Raw genomic sequence first — 23,433 nt, 5'->3', positions numbered from 1 at the left:
TTTGAGCTCATGAGCAACGATGAACTGGGGAATAATACACGACATAAGGACCATGTCATGTATACACGTGGAGAGGTTAGGAAGAGCAATCTAAACGGGTGTACTGGGAAATGGATTCACGGTCAGTTTCCGACACAGTGATGTTCATGGACCCCTGAGCTGTGCTACCAGGAGAACAATTACCAAAGGCGAAGGTGTGGGCAGTTTGCCAAGTGGGAATGGTATGTGTAAACCCAAAGAAATACGTTAAATGTTGGTCTTAATTATGCACTAAAATCCAAGTTAAATTGTAACAGCTGATCATAGCTCTGACACAGAATCTATACTTTGGAATTTAGACCAAATCAAAAAGCAGAGGCTTTTTATTGTGGACATGAGAAAGTAAGAACAAATATTCTCTTTGATCGACCAAAATGGATTAAAAACTTGCTTATGTCTTTGTCTAATTAAGATTCAAGAATGGAAAATAAAACGCTGATGACAGTTTTGGGCTATAACTGGTAAATGATTGCCCCTGGACCCAGAGGTAACCATGAGAGCACAACTGCCTTTTCACCTTGCATAACCACCTTCTACAAAAACTTAGAGCAATTTATATGGTCAATTACCATCTACACATTATCATCTCTTTTCAGGTGTAAAATGGCAGTGTTTTTAACAATGTACGCACAAAAGTAACTCTCAATACTGTGTGTTTACTATTGTTAATAATTTCGGTGGGACTTACCAAATTGTTGAATAGCACGGTCTGCGCTCCAAGGCAGTTCCAGCGTCATGTGCACTCTTCTTCGTTGATTATTTATTCTTTTATCAGCCTGCAGCGAAATTCCTGAACTGGCTGCTTCAGAGATAATGGCTACAAACTTCACAAATAAAAAAAAGAGTTTATTATAATTCTAGATGATGTATCAACTATTACAGGTGCTTATTTCAATGGAGCAGGTACAATCTCCATAACGATAACAGCATATTGGGGTTTCAACACAAGCAACACTGGCTGGTGGGATATAGGTTCATTTTCGGGGTCCGTTACATGATGAGTTAGAGTACAAGGTGCAAAGCAGAGGCTAGTTGTTTCCCCACAGTGAGGGGGGGATAGTAGTCGGGTGAAGTACCCTGACTGGTCTTGAGTATCTCCGAGAAGCCATTTTCCTGTGTTATAGTACTGCCAAACAGTGAGGAATGCTGCGTGGCAAAGGATGAACAGATGGATTAGATAAAATCCACCATCTTAGTGCACAAAACACACTGCTTAACGCAAGTAATAAACACAATACCCATGATGAGGAGGAGACAAGTTGATCCAGTTAGGTAATTTGTCAAAATATTGCTTTATCTTTTCACAGCCTTCAATCCTTGATATACCAGCGTGGCCTAGTGATATTCCACAGCAATTTACACAATTTACACTAAACTTTGCAGAAGAAAAGATGGTCTTCATGCAGCATTGAGCTTAGGAGAGGTACCGCTTCAACATGTTGCCCATAATTGATTTCAAAGAAAAATCAGACCTAATATACATAATGATACATCATGAGAAACAAACCTACCTTGTCCCCAGTCATGAACCGTTCCTTTTCCTTTAAATTCACGTGGTCAATGGACAAATTTTGTTCGGCTCTGGATTCATAACAAACTGAGCCATCTGGTTTGCGAACAACACGCCCCTTTCTTCCAGTCATCTATTAAAATGAATAATTTAAGTACAAAAACTTATAAACACCAACAAGTTTATTTTTTTCAAACTGCATTTTGAGCTCATCAGGAAGAGGTACATTCGTCACAGTCAAAATGCTTCCCCAACTTTTCACCTAGCATTAGCATCAGGCTCTGACAGATACAAAGTAAAATGTCTGCTATCCTGCACCAACAAGGTGTCTAACCCTTATTCATGAACAATGCTCTCTGCCGCGCCTATGAGAGATTTCAATTTTTCATACTATTCATTCTTAACGCTCAACACTTCTTCAAGTGAGACTGGTAACCTGCCCTAAATTATTGTATAGATAGTCTGACATTTCAGCTCTTTCAACCTTGGAACTGCGTGCAGACGGTAAATAATCATTTCATTTCAGAATCCACAAGAGTTCTTCATTCCATTAACTCAGGGGGATAAGTGAAAATCCAAGTTCCAGTAATAAAAGTGCACGGTGCTAATCCCCTACCACAAATATGGAATCTTAGGTAAAATCCTTATCCAGAATAGCATAAGTGCTGAACCCTTTTATGAAAACAAATAAATTCATAGTCTGATTGGTAACCTACCCTAAGAAAAGCCTGTGTTGATTTTATTTAAATGTCGTGCTGTTATACATTTGTGATGTTGTAATCATCTATTCTCTTTCTATCCCCATAAATTTATATGCAATGAAAATACTATATTTGTTGCATTTTTGAATGCACGATTATGTGAGTAATGGTCCAAGTTCCGTTTTGCTTGGTCAGTGCTGACTATGTGGTATTATCTGTCAAATAACTATTAGGGCCAATCAGATCCTAGAAGGCAATCCAAATTTGTAACTAAACCCAATCAGAGGTGTTTGCTATTGAGCTCGCCGGCTTGATTGTTTAAGAAGTTGAGTTTGTGAACAAAACCAACACCGATATAGTAAGTGCGAATTGCAATCATACTTCACTGAATTTCTTTCCTTTTATACACTGAGCCATGAGAAGCTGTAGCAGATCACTTTATGGGTCAGACACTTGCAGTAACATTCAAGATTACCTTTGTAAATGATTCACCAACATGGGTATTAACAATTCAATACCAGACCAAATAGCTTTCTAAAATAGTAAGTCCCATCGTGGAAGCCCCTGGAATGCCTGACTTCCAACAGAAATCCCAAATATGATCACAACAAGTTCTGACATTTTATTATTGTATCAGCTACCAAGTCAATTTTAAAAAATAAATTTAGAGTACCCCGTTCATTTTTTCAATTAAGGGGCAATTTAGCGTGTTCAATCCACCTACCCTGCACATCTTTGGGTTGTGGGGGGTGAAACCCACGCAGACACGGGGAGAATGTGCAAACTCCACACGGGCAGTGACCCAGAGCCGGGATCGAACCTGGGACTTCGGCACCGTGAGGCAGCAATGCTAACCACTGCACCACCGTGCTGCCACTACCAAGCCAGTTTTTATGGGTGCTTACAATGGCAGCATTGTAAAAACACAAATGCCTTCATTAACCTTAACTAGGCTGCCCCCGTGTCTCAGCCAGTTAAGACTGTGGGTAGCAGAACCATACAGATGGGGCAGGAGGCCTCAGTATGATACGAACTAGGAGCAGGAGTTGGCAAGTCAACCCCTCGAGCCCGCTCTGCCATTCAATACCATTGTGGCTGATCTTCATATCCACATCCTTGGGTTACGACTGGCAAAATCAGCCAGGGTTCCCGTGCCTGACTGCTAGTTAGTGAATCCTGCTGTTTGAGTGTCAGTGCCAGGCGAGGGCAGGATTGATGGTCAAAAATCTGACTCTCGAATCTCACACAGGAAGCAGAAGAGAAAACCAATCAAAATGGGGAAAAGAACCTGCAGTTCAATCTCCCTCCAATTTTTCTCGCCTCTCCTGAAACATTTTAAGGTTCAATGCCACAGGAGTCAATGCCCATTTTATGGAAACCTAGATAATGAATATCGACAGATTATTTTACCAGGAAGTACATTACAACCAAACCTACATACAACAGGTCCTCATTTAAGAGTTGTGGTGTTCCTGACTTTAAGTGAATCATACGTTCCCCTTTGAATCAAGGGCAGTATGGTAACACAGTGATTAGCACAGTTGCTTCACATCTCCAGGGCCCCAGGTTCGATTCTCGGCTTGGGTCACTGTCTGCGTGAAGTCTGCACGTTCTCCCCGTGTCCTCCGGGTGCTCCGGTTTCCTCCCACAGACCAAAGATGTGCAGGTTAGATGGATTGGCCATGCTAAATTGCCCTTAGTGTCCAAAAAGGTTGGGTGGGGCTACGGGGATAGAATGGGCTTAAGTGGGGTGCTCTTTCCAAGGGCCGGTGCAGACTCGATGGGCCGAATGGCCTCCTTCTGTACTGTTAAATTCTATGAATGTTAAAGCCATCAGGTATTTCTTGCCCAGAAAGAAACTATGTACAAGTTGAAATACTGCAGCTTATATCTCCAACACTGTGCAATCCTAGCTAAAATAACTTGCAAAATAAAATACATCTTATAAAGAAATGTAATATACAATCTAACGTAAATTGTTAAAAAATTACAGCTCCAGCACAGTACTTTTATATTGACTAGGCTCCACCTAGTGGCTGGCGTCGGTCAGTCCCAGAGCTACCTGCATTGATCAATTTCTACCACTGGATGGAACCCAGGACTTCAATGCAGTTCAAAATGGAGGTTAGGTGCCAAATGGAATAGTTCCCGAGGACTAAGATAAGAACATCCATTGGAGTCGGCAAAGCCGGGATTCAGCAAGGATGGCAGAGGGAGGAAGAGCGATTGAGGGCGAGGTTAGAAGCTCTGCGGCAAAGGTCATGTGAGCAGGCAGGCCACAGAAGAGGATGTCTGCAGCAACCAACATTAAAGTGAAACAACTAGAGCAGCACGGTAGCACAGTGGTTAGCACTGTGGCCTCACAGCACCAGGGTCCCAGGTTCGATTCCCTGCTGGGTCACTGTCTGTGCGGAGTCAGCACGCTCTCCCCGTGTGTGCGTGGGTTTCCTCCGGGTGTTCCGGTTTCCTCCCACAGTCCAAAGATGTGCAGGTTAGGTGGATTGGCCATGCTAAATTGCCCTTAGTGTCCAAAAAGGTTAGATGGAGTTATTGGGTTACGGGGATAGGGGGGCAGTGAGGGCTTAAGTGGGTCGGTGCAGACTTGATGGGCCAAATGGCCTCCTTCTGCACTGTATGTTCTATGTTCTATGAAACTGGCAGCATTAAACGGATATTTTCAATTCTATTCCTTTCTCAGAGTTACAAAGTCAATGCGTAGAGTGATCGGGGCAAGCCCTTAATCCAGCTCCTTGCTCCAAAAACCAATTCCAATTTAATCCAATTCATGTTCCCCACAAAAGGGGCATACTAGCTCCAAGCTGAGAAGATCAGGCCCCTGATAGTGGGCTTGATCTGACGCTTGATCTTAGAAGGTGATTCAAATGCTGACACTACTTACTAACAACTTTAAACTGAAGCAACTGAAGCAACAGCAACGATATTAAGAGGGGACTTACTGTACATGCACTTTCCAGTAGGAGCTTCGGGCAGTGATAAACTTGGAATTAATTCTCTCTCCCTAGCCCAAAGCCAACCTCACTGCTGTACCATAACTTACTGGCCCGTCTGGTTCCATACCGTCCCATGTAATGCATTTGCTCATGAGAGCTATTAAAGCAATTTGAGTCATGTAAATTCTTAGAAAATTACCTCAGCCACATGCTCAGGACCCCCAAACAAGTCAATCAGTTCATCCAGTGTATTCAGAGGTAGTTCTTTTCCTAGTAGTTCAACTTCTGCCAGCAGGTCCCCTTTCATTTTCTCTACATCTAGTGTTGCTGCAGGTGGAAAGAATTCAAGTCAATCAGAATTAATCAAGATCACTAAGTGCTTTTGTTCAAAGATACGTGACTCTCATGTTTGAAACTCATTTGCATTATTCAGCTCAAAAGGCTACTTTCAGATAACTGCCTTATATTTAATGGGACTGGGTCAGCAAGGTGGTGCAGTGGGTTAGTCCTGTTGTCTCACAGCGCTGAGGTCCCAGGTTCGATCCCGACTCTGGGTCACTGTCCGTGTGGAGTTTGCACATTCTCCCGTGTTTGCGTGGGTTTCGCCCCCACAACCCAAAGATGTGCCAGGTAGGTGGATTGGCCGCACTAAATTGCCCCTTAATTGGAAAAAATTAATTGGGTACTCTAAATTTATTTAAAAAAATTAATGGGACTTAAAATTATAATTATAATTGAGACAATAACCAGGATTTTCTTTCTCCTAAAAATGATCAATTTATGAGAAAATCGGTGAATGTGCCTGTATTCTAGATGGAAACAGGGAAGGACCAATTTTTCAGGGCCTTGTCCTGGGTTCCAAGGACCTGGAAGATCCCAAACGCTGATGAAGTTGTACAATTTTTCAGATGTCGCTGGTGCCCTCCCAAAACAGGTAGTAAGCATTTTGCATACGTCCTAAAAATACATTAGGTCAAGTCTGGAAGTTTGTCTGTCTCAATCAGAGGAACACTGGTCCTGTTCCATTCGGGATTGCTTGATCTGCGTACATCAATAAAGAGGCCACAAGAGGACTCCAGCTATGCGTTCTAAAATACTTATTTTGGGGAGCCGGAACAGCAGGAATATTGCCCCCTGCTCCTTTGCACCATTGTGTGTGTCTGCCGGAATGCACTCGATACCAATCCTGCACCACTCTACCTTCCCCGTGGCTTATCTGAAATCCACTGCCACAATGTTGGAGGGTATCAAAAAGACAAGCTGCCTCCAGACAAGCAACTGGCTCACCCTAATTATTACGATGCAGCCTGAGGACAGATTGCGGCTGGCCCTTGGACCAGCCTCATTCCCTGCATGCAGTGCAAGTGCAGTTTAGTCGAAGCCATGGAACAACACACAACTTCAGAGTTCTAATCTGGATTGCAAGTGGAAACCGTCAAATTCCGTGAGAATCTTTCTAATGAAGTTTCAATCCAATATTTAATGTTCAGACTGAGAGAAAAAAACCTGCCGTTTGAGCCAACTGCTATTGTTGTGATCAGCTCATGCATGTGAAATAGCAGCATTAAATCAACAAAGGTTTGCACTTTAATAATTAACACTGAAATACTAAATTTCATCTTCCTTACAATTAGTCTGTCATATCTTGAATTTTCCATTGAAAAAAATTATTTTAGGAGCAATAAAAATCCAATTCTACTGTGAGAAGTCCAGCCATAGTTTTACAAATGGGCAGTATCAAATATCTCACTGCCTTCTCTCGCAGGTTTGGCAGTGCAAAGGGAGGAGTGTGGCCAGTCTGATGAAACAACTATGGCCTTGTGTTTCAAGCCAGGTCTTGCATACCGATCGACTAAATAGTGGAAATGGGGCCTGTCAAGGGTCTTGGCCTAGTTTGTGGCTATCAAACACAAATATGGTGGGTAGTTCTTTTTAAAAAATTAACCCCTTGACTAACAAGATTTTTCTAAAACATTCCTGGTGTTGGAGGTCCCACTATTAAAGTCTGACATGCGGCCCCTTGGGGACAGGCAGCGGTCAAGTTGCACTCCTGGAATATTTACATTGGGTAATCTCCCCATGGCCCCTGCAAGCTTTAGTGGGGCTCAGTGCTGGAAATTATGGGTGGATGCACCTGAGCGATGAAAATCGGTAACTATTGATCTTTGATGCCACTTTCTTCAGCCTTCTTTAATGTCACTGATCATTCTGGAAGTGGGATCAGTTTTGTGAAAGAAAGGATATTCATTTTGATCAAAATTGTGTCAAGTTAACCTTTATGTGGTTAGATAAAAGGTTATTACTTCTCTAAAGTCACTGGATTCAGGCTACTTAATGAATCATATTTATTTAAGCTTCTTTTCTCTTTAGTTCTGGGAATTATGTTTCATTTGAAAGGGAGGATGATGATCTTCCAATGCTGACTAAGTATGATAGAATGTTCAGTATTGTCCTGGCATGATCCTTCCTTCCTCCATCCCAATGGGAAGTCCCCATCCTTAACCTTTATCGCCACAGAGACTATTAAAGCAAGGCCTAAACTCATGCTCCACCAATGAATTCTAACAACTTGTGCCATTCAAGTAATTATGTTGACTGCTACCTTTTTCCGTAGATAGAAATCCATTCATTGGAGGGATCAAAGCAATGAAATCAACCTCTTCCGATATCTCCATGGCAGATGCAGGAGATGAGTTCAGATCACTGTCAGTATCAAGGTCAGAATCACAGCTACTGTCGTCACTGCTTTTCACCAAACATACATATTCTGGAATACTTTTCAAATGTTTCGAGGCACGACCACGGTGTTTTCCTGTGGTAACGCAGTTAAAGGAGGAAACTGTTTAGATATATTAACGGCACATAGAACATAGAACAGTACAGCACAGAACAGGCCCTTCGGCCCTCGATGTTGTGCCGAGCCTTGTCCGAAACCAAGGTCAAGCTATCCCACTCCTTGTCATTCTGGTGTGCTCCATGTGCCTATCCAATAACCGCTTGACAGTTCCTAAAGTGTCCGACTCCACTATCACAGCAGGCAGTCATTCCACACCCTAACCACTCTCTGAGTAAAGAACCTACCTCGGATATCCCTCCTATATCTCCCACCCTGAACTAGTGAGCTGGTTTAGCTCACTGAGCTGGTTTAGCTCACTGAGCTAAATCGCTGGCTTTTAAAGCAGACCTAGCAGGCCAGCAGCACGGTTCGATTCCCGTACCAGCCTCCCTGGACAGGCGCCGGAATGTGGCGACTAGGGGCTTTTCACAGTAACTTCATTGAAGCCTACTCGTGACAATAAGCGATTTTCATTTTTTTCATTTTCATTATAGTTATGCTCCCTTGTAACAGCTTCATCCACCCGAGGAAATAGTCTCTCAACGTCCACTCTATCTATCCCCCTCATCATCTTATAAACCTCTATTATTAATATCTCTACAGAGGTATTAGAGGTGTCGAGGTATAATACCTCTACACGCACAAACAGACTCAAAAACAGCTTCTTCCCCACTGTCATCAGACTCCTAAATGACCCTCTTATGGACTGACCTAATTAACACTACACCCTGTTATGCCAGGGCTTATGTAGTTACATTGTATATCTTGTGTTGCCCTATTATGTATTTTCTTTTCTTCCCTTTTCTTCCCATGTACTTAATGATCTGTTGAGCTGCTCGCAGAAAATTACTTTTCACTGTACCTTGGTACACGTGACAATAAACAAATCCAATCCAATCCAAGTCGCCTCTCATCCTCCTCCGCTCCAAAGAGAAAAGCCATAGCTCCCTCAATCTTTCCTCCATAAGACCTACCCTCCAAACCAGGCAGCATCCTGGTAAATCTCCTTTGCACCCTTTCCAATGCTTACACATCCTTCCTATAGTGAGGTGACCAGAACTGCACACAATACTCCAAATGTGGTCTCACCAGGGTCATGTATAGTTGCAGCATAACCCTGCGGCTCTTAAACTCAAACCCCCTGTTAATAAATGCTAACACACTATAGGCCTTCTTCACGGCTCTATCCACTTGAGTGGCAACCTTCAGAGATCTGTGGACATGTACCCCAAGATCTCTCTGTTCCTCCACATTCCTCAGAACCCTGCCGTTGACCCTGTAATCTGCATTCAAATTTTTCCTACCAAAATGAATCACTTCGCACTTATCAGGGTTAAACTCCATCTGCCATTTTTCGGCCCAGCTCTGCATCCTATCAATCTCTCTTTGCAGTTAACAACAGCCCTCCACCTCATCCACTACTCCACCAATCTTGGTGTCATCAGCAAATTTACTGACCCACCCTTCAGAAGTTAAACAGTACAAAAACAATACCAAAAAAAAAATTGACGTACTGAAAAGTAATCTAATTTAAAACCCATTCACATACCTATTTGCCTCCACTTGTGTATGTAATCCCTTCTCTTCTACAAGGAACTTTGAAGCATGACTTTGTATTTACAGCTTAAGGTATGAATGTGGGACAGTTTATACTGATGTGCAAAGCTAGGAGTGAACAAGGAATAAGAGAAACTGTTCTCCGCAGTAGAGTTTTATTTCAAATCCTCCATTTGTAGTCAGTACACTTCAAAAATTGGACAGTTCCTGCACCTACTTTAATGAAAATAAGCTTGCTATGTTCAGCTTACAGAATTTCAAAGTGATACCATCGGTGCATTGCCCATTTCTATTTGGCAAATGGCTACTTGAATAACAGCAGGAGTACAAAGGAACACTAAGCACAGCAAACATGAAAATATTTGCTGTGGCTTCATTATACAGTACATACAATATAGTATTCAATTCTCACAAAGAAAAACAAGGCTGTCATCTGTGTCTGGCGATCACTGTATTCAGACTGTTAGTTTTTTTACCAAATCTTCCTAAGCTGGAAGCTTTGTATTACCGCAGAGAAGAATCCAAATTTAATAAGTGCTGTATTTTACTGTTTACTACCTTTGCTCTATCATTCTGAAATCATCCCCAAGCAAATACTGGTTTGCACTCAAATTCAGATGGAACCGTAGCTGGATTTTAAGCTGATGTGCAAGCAAGCACATCATGTGAAATGGCTGCTTTTACATCATCAGGATGCGACTGGGGAGGCAGAGGGTTAAAATCTATCAGCAGAGGTGCTGGCACCAGGCCCACTGTTAACCCAGGGTGGAGTCGGTTTAGGAATGTGGGAGGCAGAAATAAGTGAGTTTGTTTGGTTGCTTTAGTGCTGAGGATGCTGATCACAGCATACATGACTCACGCTGTGTTCAGTTGCAATCGAATATGAGGAAGTGGCTTGAGATCGGCAGTAGATATAGGGAATGAGCCTCAGGTTGGGTCTTAGCCATAACCTCTGGTGTCACACAGGACACTAACCAATTTAACATTCATAATTTTCCTGTGTGGAGTGCACTGTGACATCTAATTTCCAGGTCCTAATTTCAGGCAATAAAAGTACATAACATGCAAAAATATTGTTGAAGCACAACTTAAGGTCTGATATAAAGGGAGTGGTTAAGCAATCACACCTGCAGAAGTTATCACTTATTTCAAAGCAATTTAGAAGCAGTGATTGTATCAGTGCTACACAGAAACGGAAGGAAACAAAGGCTTCTTATTTAACAAAATGTTGTATTCAACTGATTGCATTGGCGAAAAATTACAAGGAGAAAGTTTCCGATATACTGTCAGTGTTGGTATGAATAATCGGCAGCTAACAGCTTTGTAAGCTATCTTCACTTTAGCCTCCGTTTTTGGTCAAGCACAAGTATTTAAATTGTGAAATTATCTTGAGCGATAATGCTGTGTAAATGCTACATCTGCCAGATAAGAGGTGTTTGCTTAGTTATTTAAAATAGCGAATGCTTCAGTTAAATTAGCAAAGATAAAAGTTGTAAATTAGTGCATTAAATGTTTGCGTCCCAGTCACTCATGAGGTATTTTCAGAGCCTTATTTTTGCTGTAACGAGGTATTACTGTTATGAAAAAATGCCCACTATTTTATGCTGCTGCAAGAGTAACATATCAGCTTTCCTGTCTTCATGGTGAACTCTCTCATCTTAATACAGATACCGCACATCACAAAGTAGCCATCAGTACACCTCCCAATCTTTTAAGAAATCAAGATGAGTCACGTCAGAAACATTGTAAGGCTCTTTGGTAGAATTATCCCATTGTTCCCATTCCCCTGCTCTTTCCCCATGATAATTGGATATTTTTCCCTTCAGATATTTTTCCCTTCCTTCTGAAAGTTACTGACTCTGTTTTGTAGCCACCTGGGTTGGCCACTTCCTCACACAAAATGGAAGAACGCAAAGATTGCTGGGTAAAATGGACATTGGCAAAGAAACTAGCAGTCTGCAGAATCCCCTGTATTCTAGCTGCCACAGAAACCCGACAGAATTGTAACTAACAAGCTACGTATATTAATGAAGTAATTTACGGTGATTCCCAGGCACAATGGACACAGCAGTTAAACATTCTATGGAAGGCCAGACATTCCGGCGCCAGTGGAGTCTAAGACAAAGGGCACCAATAAGGTGTAAGGAACCGCCCGGTGATCGAGGGACAGCCCCGTTATTGGGGAAATTCAAATCAATCGATTGGGGAGACCCAATCGATTGCAGGTTTATAGAGGGTCCGCCCTGAAGGATACGAAGCCCCTGGAACCTATAAAAGTCAGGTCCCAGAACTCTCTTAGCCAGCCTCTCCTTGACCAGCCAGCCCTCCCAGCAGAACACCGTTGCAGCAGAAGATCTTGAGAAGGAGAGGCCTGGTCAGCAGCCGCCATCAAGTAAGTGTCATACAACGCACGCTACGAGAGTAGACACTCCTGACCCCTTTGGTCCACACCGACTGGAAGCCTGAGGATCCAGGACAAAGCAAGAGGCCGTTGTTCCCTGATCCGGCAGTTCCCTTATTCCAGATGTATTGGCCTGTTAGTGGTAGGATTAGCCTAGTCTTGTAGTTTTATATGCATAATTAGTAGATAACTGTATTATAATAAACATGTCTTGTTTGAACTTACTAACTGGTGTATTGAGTTATTGGTCTGAACTTGAACTTGTAACTTGTGGCGGTATCTTAACAATACCTGGCGACTCTAGAGCTAAGGAACGAAACAGAGCCAAATTGAGTGTAAAGCACACTCACCCAGAACGAGCAACAGTTTCCACCAGGTGTTGAGGCAGTGCGTTCCATAACACAACAACTCACTATACATATCAGAAGTTCTCATGTCTCCTCTGGCTCTTTTGAATGAGATTGATCCTGCGCCTCGGGTACCTCGGGAATCTGCACATTAAAGTGAGACTGGCTGTCTCATCTTAATATGCAGATTTGCTAAAAAGTGTGGGTGGGATTCACATCACAACGTCTCGTGGCATCGCGTTTGATCTCACGAGGTGTTGCGAGCTGATAGATCCTGGGAGCGGGGTCTCCCGGTTTTTATTGGCCACGCTGCGTCATGGCGTGCTGCTTTTAGTGGGCCGTGTGGCCATTAAATCGGGTCCTTTATCTTTATTTACTCTATCAAAACAATGTGTGATTTTGAACACCTCTTTTAAATCTCCATTCTAAAGATCATCTACATGCTTGCTTTTAATTTAATCACTCATTTAAAATTGTGAGCATGCTGTATAATGTTGCCATTTTAAACATTTTAATCTCAAAATTCCTTGGGGTGCTACTCTGCTCGTGCAAATGTGGCAGAGCTGAATCACTGGTTGCCCTCGATACAGTTTGTGGGCAGGATTTAGCGGCCACCCCGCCGCAGGGTTTTTGGTGAGGGAGGCGACCTGCCAGCGGGTTCTACCGGTCCCGCCGTTGTCATGGGGACCCCTCGCTGCCGGTAAACCCGTGCGCTGCCAATGGAGCGGAATTACTCATCGGCATCAACAGCCGGTAAATCCCGCCCAAAGCGTCTGATCCAAATGCTGCAGACAGGGTTATTTGTATGGCCAGGGTGGGTTGTTGGCACCTGCATTAGCTGTGATGACCTCAGCATGATCGGTGAGGCAGACGTATCCACAGTCATCTTTATCCGAGATCAACCTGGGCTGAACATGACTCCTGGTGGCAGCATGCAAGCAGCAGCAGCACACAGGGTGGCTCCCGTCAGAGTGGCACACGGGGTGGCTCCCGTCAGAGCGGCACACCGGGTGGCTCGGGTCAGAGCGGCACACGGGGTGGCTCCCGTCAGAGTGGCACACGGGGTGGCTCGGGTCAGAGCGGCACACCGGGTGGCTCGGGTCAGAGCGGCACACGGGGTGGCTCCCGTCAGAGTGGCACACGGGGTGGCTCGGGTCAGAGCAGCACACGGGGTGGCTCCCGTCAGAGCGGCACACCGGGTGGCTCGGGTCAGAGCGGCACACGGGGTGGCTCCCGTCAGAGTGGCACACGGGGTGGCTCGGGTCAGAGCGGCACACGGGGTGGCTCGGGTCAGAGCGGCACACCGGGTGGCTCGGGTCAGAGCGGCACACCGGGTGGCTCGGGTCAGAGCGGCACACGGGGTGGCTCCCGTCAGAGCGGCACACGGGGTGGCTCGGGTCAGAGCGGCACACGGGGTGGCTCGGGTCAGAGCGGCACACGGGGTGGCTCCCGTCAGAGTGGCACACCGGGTGGCTCGGGTCAGAGCGGCACACGGGGTAGCTCGGGTCAGGGTGGCACACGGGGTGGCTCGGGTCAGAGCGGCACACGGGGTGGCTCGGGTCAGAGCGGCACACGGGGTAGCTCGGGTCAGGGTGGCACACGGGGTGGCTCGGGTCAGGGTGGCACACGGGGTGGCTCCCGTCAGAGCGGCACATAGAAATTAGGTGCAGGAGTTCAGTACTGCACTCCCACTTTCTCTCCACACCCCTTGATCCCTTTAGTCACAAGGGCCACGTCCAGCTCCCTCTTTAATATATCCAACAAACTGGCCCCAACAGCTTTCTGTGGCAGAGAATTCCGCAAGTTCACAACTCTCTGAGAGAAGAAATTCTTCCTCATCTGAGCCCTGAATGGCTGACCCCTTATTCTCAGGCTGTGACCCCTAGTTCTGGACATCCCCAACATCAGGGACATTCTTCCCGAATCTAGCCTGTCCAGTCCCATCAGGATTTTATATGTTTCTATGGGATCCCCTCTCATTCTTCTAAACTCCAGTCAGTACAAGCCCAGTCGATCCAGTCTTTCTTCATCTGTCAGACCTGCCATCCCGGGAATTAGTCTGGGGAACCTTCGCTGGACACCCTCAATAGCAAGAATGGCCTTCCTCAAACTAGGACACCACAACTGCACACAATACTCAAGGTGTGGCCTCACCAAGGCCCTGTATAACTGCAGCAAGGCATCCCTACTCCCCATACTCAAATCCTCTCGCTATGAAGGTCAGCAAGCCATTAGCTTTCCTCACCGCCTGCTGTACCTGCATCCCAACCCTCACCGCCTGCTATACCCGCATGCCAACCCTCACCGCCTGCTGTACCCGCATGCCAACCCTCACCGCCTGCTGTACCCGCATGCCAACCCTCACCGCCTGCTGTACCTGCATGCCAACCCTCACCGCCTGCTGTACCTGCATGCCAACCCTCACCGCCTGCTGTACCCGCATGCCAACCCTCACCGCCTGCTGTACCCGCATGCCAACCCTCACCGCCTGCTGTACCTGCATGCCAACCCTCACCGCCTGCTGTACCTGCATGCCAACCCTCACCGCCTGCTGTACCCGCATGCCAACCCTCACCGCCTGCTGTACCTGCATGCCAACCCTCACCGCCTGCTGTACCTGCATGCCAACCCTCACCGCCTGCTGTACCCGCATGCCAACCCTCACCGCCTGCTGTACCTGCATGCCAATCTTCAGCGACTGTTCCACCATGACACCCAGGTCCCCCCCTTTTTTGCCCAGTTTATTTGGGGGGTTGGGGGGGGGGGGGGGGGGGTGGGGTTAAAACCTCAGTGATTCAATGGGATAAGGTTCCCACGCAAGGGAAATGCCCAGAATGTCCAGCACAAGGGAGCCAGCAAGTAATGATTCGTCACTGGATTCAGAAGTCTTTTGAGGCTCCTCTGCTGAGAAAATGGGCTAGGCCCCTACCTTGACTCCAGCCACTCCATTGACGGCCGAGATGCTTACAGGCAACTTGGCAGCGAAATTGCAGAAACAGAGCCGGGCTGTCTCCAAAGATCTCCGTAATTCAATATAAGTGGCCTTGTTCCCATTTGGTCGGCATTGGCAAAGACCGATGAGACGGTATAGGCATATGGCACCGTGTTAAAAAGTGTGGAGGTGGCTCTCTCGAAGCAGAACCTTCAGATTGTTTTCTTGGAAGCTGAGATGGCAATGATGGCTGGTGACAATAAAGCACTGAGGGCCAAGGTGGATGATCTGGAGAATTGCACCAGGAGACAGAATCATAGAAGCGTGGGGTATATGAATTTCCAGGTTCGTGATTTCTTGCAAAATGATTTGGAATGACTTGCAAAAATTGGATTTGGATAGGTTAAGTGAATGGGCTAGGGTCTGGCAGATGGAATACAATGTTGACAAATGTGAGGTTATCCATTTTGGTAGGAATAACAGCAAACGGGATTATTATTTAAACGATAAAATATTAAAGCATGCCGCTGTGCAGAGAGACCTGGGTGTGCTAGTGCATGAGTCACAGAAAGCTGGCTTACAGGTTCAACAGGTGATTAAGAAGGCAAATGGAATTTTGTCCTTCATTGCTAGAGGGATGGAGTTTAAGACTAGGGAGGTTATGTTGCAATTGTATAAGGTGTTAGTGAGGCCACACCTGGAGTATTGTGTTCAGTTTTGGTCTCCTTACTTGAGAAAGGACGTACTGGCGCTGGAGGGTGTGCAGAGGAGATTCACTAGGTTAATCCCAGAGCTGAAGGGGTTGGATTACGAGGAGAGGTTGAGTAGACTGGGACTGTACTCGTTGGAATTTAGAAGGATGAGGGGGGATCTTATAGAAACATTTAAAATTATGAAGGGAATAGATAGGATAGATGCGGGCAGGTTGTTTCCACTGGCGGGTGACAGCAGAACTAGGGGACATAGCCTCAAAATAAGGGGAAGCAGATTTAGGACTGAGTTTAGGAGGAACTTCTTCACCCAAAGGGTTGTGAATCTACGGAATTCCTTGCCCAGTGAAGCAGTTGAGGCTCCTTCATTACATGTTTTTAAGGTAAAGATAGATAGTTTTTTGAAGAATAAAGGGATTAAGGGTTATGGTGTTTGGGCCGGAAAGTGGAGCTGAGTCCACAAAAGATCAGCCATGATCTCAATGAATGGCGGAGCAGGCTCAAGGGGCCATATGGCCTACTCCTGCTCCTAGTTCCTATCCCTTCATTTCGCTTGGCACCTATGCCCTCCCTCTTGAATAGTCTCGTCTCTGGCCGAGTTGGGTATGGGGAAGATTTTGGACATCCTGTCGGCGGAGCAGGCTCTGTTGGATGAGGTGAAGAGGAAGTGGGAGGATGAGCTGGGTCTGCTTTTTGATGGGGGGGTGTTGTGGAGTGAGGCTCTTCACAGGGTCAACTCAACCTCCTCCTGGGCGAGGCTCAGCTCGATTCAGTTCGAGGTGGTGCACAGGACGCATCTGACCAAGACGAGGAGGAGCGTTTGTTCTCGAGGTGGGAGATGGTGTGAAAGTTCACGGGGGCCAGCGAATCATACCCACATGTTCTGGCGTGTCCTAAACTTGTAAACTTCTGGATCTCCTTCTCTAACACCATGTCAGGGATTGTTGATATGGAGCTGGAGCCTCGTCCGCTGGTGGCCATTTGCGGGTTTTCGGACTCGCCGGTGCGGAATGAGGGGGGTGAAGGGCGGATGTTCTCGCTTTTGCCTCGATGAAAGCCCGGACACGGGTTCTGCTGGGGTGGAGATCTCCTACCCAGCCCAGTGCTTCGGCCTGGCTGGGTGGCCTATATCTAGGGAAGGTCAAGTTGACCATTAGGGGGTCGGTAGAAGGGTTCTACTCGAGATGGCAGCCATTCATTTCCTTTTTCAGAGAGTTAGTCACTGTCAGCTGTTGGGGGGGTGGGGGTGGCAATGTTCATCTCTTTATAGTTTTATGTCAAAGGGTTGAGTTTAGTGGGGTTGTTAATTATTGTTTGTGCTATTCATGCGTTGTATCTTTATATATTTATTTTTTAATGTGGCATTACTTTGCTACAATGAAATATTTCAATGAAAATAATGTAAAAAAAACGTAGGCGCAACAAAACAAAGAACAACATCTTGTGCAGAATTTTCCAGGCAGCACAGTGGCACAGTGGGTTAGCCCTGCTGCCTCACGGCGCTGAGGTCCCAGGTTCGATCCCGGCTCTGGGTCACTGTCCGTGTGGAGTTTGCACATTCTCCCCGTGTCTGCGTGGGTTTCACCCACCCCCATAAGCCAAAAGATGTGCAGGGTAGGTGGATTGGCACGTTAAATTGCACCTTAATTGAAAAAAATGAATTGGGTACTCTAAATTGATTAAAAAAAAGAATATTCCCAAAATTGCAGAGTGCTGGATCTGGCAGGAAAAGCTCTCTGAATCTCGCTGGCTTCACACAGATCCTTTTCTCAACTGATTAAACAGCATTCTGTGCAGTTTCAAAGTGCTGGCAAGGGTCACCCCCCCCCAGGGCACTCCTGCCCTCACTGGCACCAACCCTCTCTCCTTTCACTGGCACCACCCTCACCTCCCTTCACAGTCTCAGCATACGCACACACACACTCACAGTTTTCGGCCCTCATCTCAACACCCAGGGGCTGTACTCATCTCCTCGCTCCTGGCGCAGTTATCACAACTGGTTTCTGTTTTCAAAATCCAGTCCAGTAGTGCTTTGCGGCAAAGCGATGTCACGCTGCCGGGGGGAGGGGGGGGAGCATATTTAACATAGCCGAACGCTGTGGCATGATGCTATTTAATGAAATAAAAAAATACATTTCAAACCATGCAAGTCAGGTTAACGACCCCTGATCATGTCACTGTGAGGCGAGCAGGAATCTTGCTGGTGCAAATCCAATTATGGCCTTCTCGTGAGATTTTGCGGCCATAACAGAATTTACGCCTGCGGCCATTGGGCCTGCTATATTCTGTCCCTTGCTTCTGCAATCTTCTGTATTTTGCCTCCAGGAAAGGTGACTGATTACCTTTTTCGAGTAAATGTTTGGGGCTTCAGAAGACTTTTTGTTGGTGTGAACTTTGCTCAGAGCTTTCAAGGCAGCAAAGGACTGGCTTGTTGGGGAAGTATGAGAAGTCCAAAGATACGACCCCTTTGAAATGTGAGCCAAAGATCTGACCGTTCTCTCAGCTGAAACGTATAAATAGTCAGAACAAACCCAGAGAATCCTGACGGAATAAAGCTCTATCTACCCCAAATTTGCCCTCCCTGTCTCCAAAAGGTGGAAATCAGACTTTACCCCCTCTCCAGCTTTTAAAACTTAAGGGCCAAATTCTCGGTCCAGAAGTAGGTTGTAATTGACTAGCTAATGAGCAACGAACCAAAGAAACATCACGAGTTTGCTTATCTGTACTTTTACTTCTTAAAAAGTAATCTTTAACTTTAATAGCATCTTACGTTTCCTTTTTGTCCCTGTTCCCTTTTCTTTCTTTCTCTTTGTTGAAGGGAAGTGCTTCTGAATGAGTGACTTAAAGACACCTCTGTAAATAAAACGTAAAATTTAATCCAGCCACTCAAGACTTTTAAACACTTAAATATTATATTCCTTCTTAAAATGAATTTATTACATTTTATTACAAAGGTATTTACTGTGCCATGCTATTTATGAAATACAGAAAATGTAAACTATCATCTAAAGTAAAATGTAATCATTCCTTCGCTTGTTCCTTCATGTCTTGTGGTGAAGTAGTTACAAACTGTGCAGTTCACTGCTAAAGTCGAGGGATTCCTGCTGGCGAGGTGCAAGACTCCTCGCAGATCGAGGTGTCATTTTGGAAGGCTGCCGACCGCCCCCCCCCAATCCCACTTCAGGCCCCCCTGTTTTTGACATACCCCCCCTCACCCCCCAACCCCCCCTCACCCCCCAACCTTGGGTAGGCTCCCGGGACCTAACCCCGTCTACCTGACAAGGTCACCTCCTGGCCCAACCCCAGCAATACCAACATGGTACCCGGGCACTACCACCCTCACACCCCGGCAGTGCGCCTGCCCGCCTAGTAGTACCACCCGGGGACACTGCCAGGGTGCCAGCCTGCCCTGTCCCTGACCACCTGGGGTCTCCAGTGGCCTGGGAGATCCCCCCCCCCCCCACCCCCCAAGCTCTCCTGTTACGACTGGTCCTTGTTTGTGTGGACCAGGACTAACTCTTGGGAGTAATACTATTTAATATGCTCAATTGCAGCAGATAAACTATACAGGCTGTGCAAACCACGAGCAGTAGCTTCCTCTTGGATTTGAGCATCCCTTCAGATGCATGTGCAGACTCCTCCACTTATTGTACAATATGCTGTTGATACATAAGGAGTATTTGATTGTATGAGGAACCTGAAGCGTCAATACGTGTTGTAAATATAACACGCAACACACACTCTATTCATACCTAGTAGCAGGTAGTTTGTTAATCCAAAGTGTCAGGTCTGCACCTGGAAGGTCTGCACCATCCAGGTGAGAATAGAAAATTAAGGCTGGAATTTCCACAGAGGTTCTTCTGATTTCCTGCAATAACTTTGGTGGAAGATTGACAGAAATCATGAAGAAAAGATGCGCACACTGTTTCACCAGGATTTCAGTCAATATCACCTTTTAGATTGTTTATCTTTTTGTATGTGGGAAATAAATTGTTGAGATTTAAAAATGTTTATCTCCAAGTTTTCTTCAATAATAATAATAATAGCTTATTGTCACGAGTAGGCTTCAATGAAGTTACTGTGAAAAGCCCCTAGTCGCCACAAATTCCGGCGCCTGTTCGGGGAGGTTGGTATGGGAATTGAACCCGCGCTGCTGGCATTGTTCTGCATTGCAAGCCAGCTATTTAGCCCACTGTGCAAAACCAACCCCTCAATGTCCTGATTCACAATTTGATAGTTTCTTGGGCACGTTCACATACTCAGTATCACATCTCAGGAGCCATCTCTCCCTTGGTGAATCTAGAAAGTGATGCTGGGAGACTCTGGGGGTTACCAGAGCGGACACCCTCCCCGACCCACTCATACCCTCCCTGGCCGAAACTCCCATCGGGATTCCCAGGAATCCAGGTCCTGCTTCCTCCTCTGAGTCCCAGCGGTAGCCACTGACCCACTCGGGGGGGGGGCAGAACCTCCCCTCACTCGGCCCAGCTTGTCCGTCACACGTTAGGGCTGGTGGGCTGGCTGTTGCGGAGTGACTAGGTTCCTTACCAACTTTGCTTCCAGGGGCATGCTGTTCGTGCCCCTGTATTATTCAGCCCTAAGTATATATTATATTTATGCAACTACTTTCATGTATTAAATTCTTAGTTCTGTGGTTTTAAAGTATTAAGACAAAGATCACATCCATTTATATTCATGTAAACTTAAAATTTCAAAGCAATCCATGTAAGTGGCAATGCAAAGGTCAGATGTATTTACATGTTAATATGTATAACTGCAAATCTTACACAATAAAATCATCACAGCTAAATTTAGTACTTCTAAAAAATAAATTTTGAGTATCCAATTTTTTTTTTCCAATTAAGGGGCAATCCACCTACCCTGCACATCTTTGGGTTGTGGGGGGGAGACCCACGCAGACACGGGGAGAATGGGCTAAATTTAGTACTTTAATCTAAACCAACAATTTAACATTAAGTAGATTTCATAACAAAATTTATCTATTTAGAAAATGACAGGAAAAGCTTTGGTAATTTTCGAAATTCTCTGGCAAGAAGTCAACACACTAAAAGGATGCTGTTGTGGCACGGTAGCACAGTGGTTAGCACTGTTGCTTCACAGCACCAGGATCCTGGGATCGATTTGCGGCTGGGTCACTGACTGTGCTGAGTCTGCACGTTCTCCCTGTGTCTGCGTGGGTTTCCTCCCATGACATGCTAGTTAGATAATTTGGACATTCTGAATTCTCCCTCAGTGTACCTGAACAGGCGCCGGAGTGTGGCGACTAGGGGATTTTCACAGTAACTTTATTGCTGTAACGTTATCCATTTTGGTAGGAATAACAGCAAACGGGATTATTATTTAAACGATAAAATATTAAAGCATGCCGCTGTTCAGAGAGACTTGGGTGTGCTAGTGCATGAGTCACAGTAGGTTGGTTTACAAGTGCAACAGGTGATTAAGAAGGCAAATGGAATTTTGTCCTTCATTGCTAGAGGGATGGAGTTTAAGACTAGGGAGGTTATGTTGCAATTGTATAAGGTGTTCGTGCGGCCACACCTGGAGTATTGTGTTCAGTTTTGGTCTCCTTACTTGAGAAAGGACGTACTGGCGCTGGAGGGTGTGCAGAGGAGATTCACTAGGTTAATCCCAGAGCTGAAGGGGTTGGATTATGAGGAGAGGTTGAGTAGACTGGGACTGTACTCGTTGGAATTTAGAAGGATGAGGGGGGGGTCTTATAGAAACATTTAAAATTATGAAGGGAATAGATAGGATAGATGCGGGCAGGTTGTTTCCACTGGCGGGTGACAGCAGAACTAGGGGACATAGCCTCAAAATAAGGGGAAGCAGATTTAGGAGTGAGTTTAGGAGGAACTTCTTCACCCAAAGGGTTGTGAATCTATGGAATTCCTTGCCCAGTGAAGCAGTTGAGGCTCCTTCATTACATGTTTTTAAGGTAAAGATAGATAGTTTTTTGAAGAATAAAGGGATTAAGGGTTATGGTGTTCGGGCCGGAAAGTGGAGCTGAGTCCACAAAAGATCAGCCATGATCTCATTGAATGGCGGAGCAGGCTCGAGGGGCCAGATGGCCTACTCCTGCTCCTAGTTCTTATTGCAGTGTTAATGTAAGCCTACTTGTGACAATAATAAAGGTTATTATTATAAAAAACATACACTTAGATAGAACATACAGTGCAGAAGGAGGCCATTAGGCCACCAAGTCTGCACCGACCCTCACTTCCACCCTATCTCCATAACCCAAAAACCCCTAACCTTTTTGGTCATGAAGAGCAATTTAGCATGGCCAATCCACTAACCTGGACTTCCTTGGACTGTCGGAGGAAACCGGAGCACCGGAGGAAACCCACGTGGCGGGGAGAACGTGCAGACTCTACACAGACAGTGACCCAGTGGGGAATCGAACCTGGAACTCTGGTGCTGTGAAGCCACAGTGCTATCCACTTGTGCTACCCTGCGGCCCAATATTTGGCAAATTCCTTTTTATATTATTTTGTGAAACCAATGAAACGGATCAATCACATTCCATGATACCAGTGCCCATTAAAAGTGGCATCACTGGGATAAAAATGGTGCCAAGATCTTCTTCCTTGATAAACAAAATTAAGCCAAACAATTTTGATGAAGAGTGGGCTTGCAGCCAATTATGGTGAGCCCCCTGCAGTAACTTGAGATCAGGAGAGCAACCAGAAACTAGACCCTGGCTGTATGTTCATGTTTTCTCAATGGCCTTTTGAGCCATGTAGCTCACCCCTTCCATAGAATAGAATCCACTAAATCCCTACGGTGCAGAAGGAGGCTATTCGGCCCATCAAGTCTGTACCAACCTTCTAAAGAGCACTCCCACCTGGGCCCACCCCCTGCCCTATCTCAATAACGCCACCTAACCTGCACATCTTTGGACTGTGGGGGTCACCCGGAGGGAACCCACGCAGACACGCGGAGAACGTGCAGACTCCGCACAGACAGTAACCCAAGGCTGGAATCAAACCGGGTCCCTGGCTCTGTTAGGCAGCAGAGCTAACCACTGTGCCACCGTGCCATCCATTATGAGACAATCAATGTTTGGAGTTGCAAGGGAGGGGTGAAGAGGTGTGTGGATCAGACTCTAAATGTCAAATTCCTGCTCTGTGGATATAATTCAAGATCTAAAGTACACTTGTTTCTGGTATGCCTGAAAATTATTGACAGAGGACTTCATCATGGGAATCTGACCCGGTTTGCAGCAAAGACTAGAGAAAAAAAAATATTTTCTGCAACCACCTTTGTAAATGGGGCCAATCCTTTAATAAGTAGGTACAACTATAAAAATATTAAATGCTTTTGAAGTAGGTATATTTGATAATCAAAGCAGCTTTTACAATTTGAACTTCTGGAAACTATTTCAAAGATGAAACTGCAACAATTAGATCAGAGTTAAGCCATTGATTT

The 23,433-nt window shown here is 45.6% G+C and overlaps 1 protein-coding gene across 3 annotated transcripts in view; it reads right to left on the bottom strand.

Moving 5' to 3' along the window:
* Positions 1–23,433, bottom strand: part of LOC119953753 (protein strawberry notch homolog 2-like) — a 217,847-nt gene that overhangs the window by 28,616 nt on the left and 165,798 nt on the right. For all 3 annotated transcript variants that reach the window (XM_038778337.1, XM_038778338.1, XM_038778339.1), the window contains 5 exons: positions 18,755–18,837; positions 7,804–8,013; positions 5,401–5,528; positions 1,551–1,682; positions 728–863 (listed from right to left, as the gene is read on the bottom strand). In XM_038778337.1, coding sequence (XP_038634265.1) covers positions 728–863; positions 1,551–1,682; positions 5,401–5,528; positions 7,804–8,013; positions 18,755–18,837 — 689 coding nt within the window. The remainder of the gene's footprint in view (positions 1–727; positions 864–1,550; positions 1,683–5,400; positions 5,529–7,803; positions 8,014–18,754; positions 18,838–23,433) is intronic.

Source organism: Scyliorhinus canicula, chromosome 18, assembly GCF_902713615.1.
Source record: "Scyliorhinus canicula chromosome 18, sScyCan1.1, whole genome shotgun sequence".
NCBI classification, from domain to species: Eukaryota; Metazoa; Chordata; class Chondrichthyes; order Carcharhiniformes; family Scyliorhinidae; genus Scyliorhinus; species Scyliorhinus canicula.
Note: the sequence above shows the minus strand (reverse complement) of the source record. Positions and strands in the feature narration are given on the sequence as shown.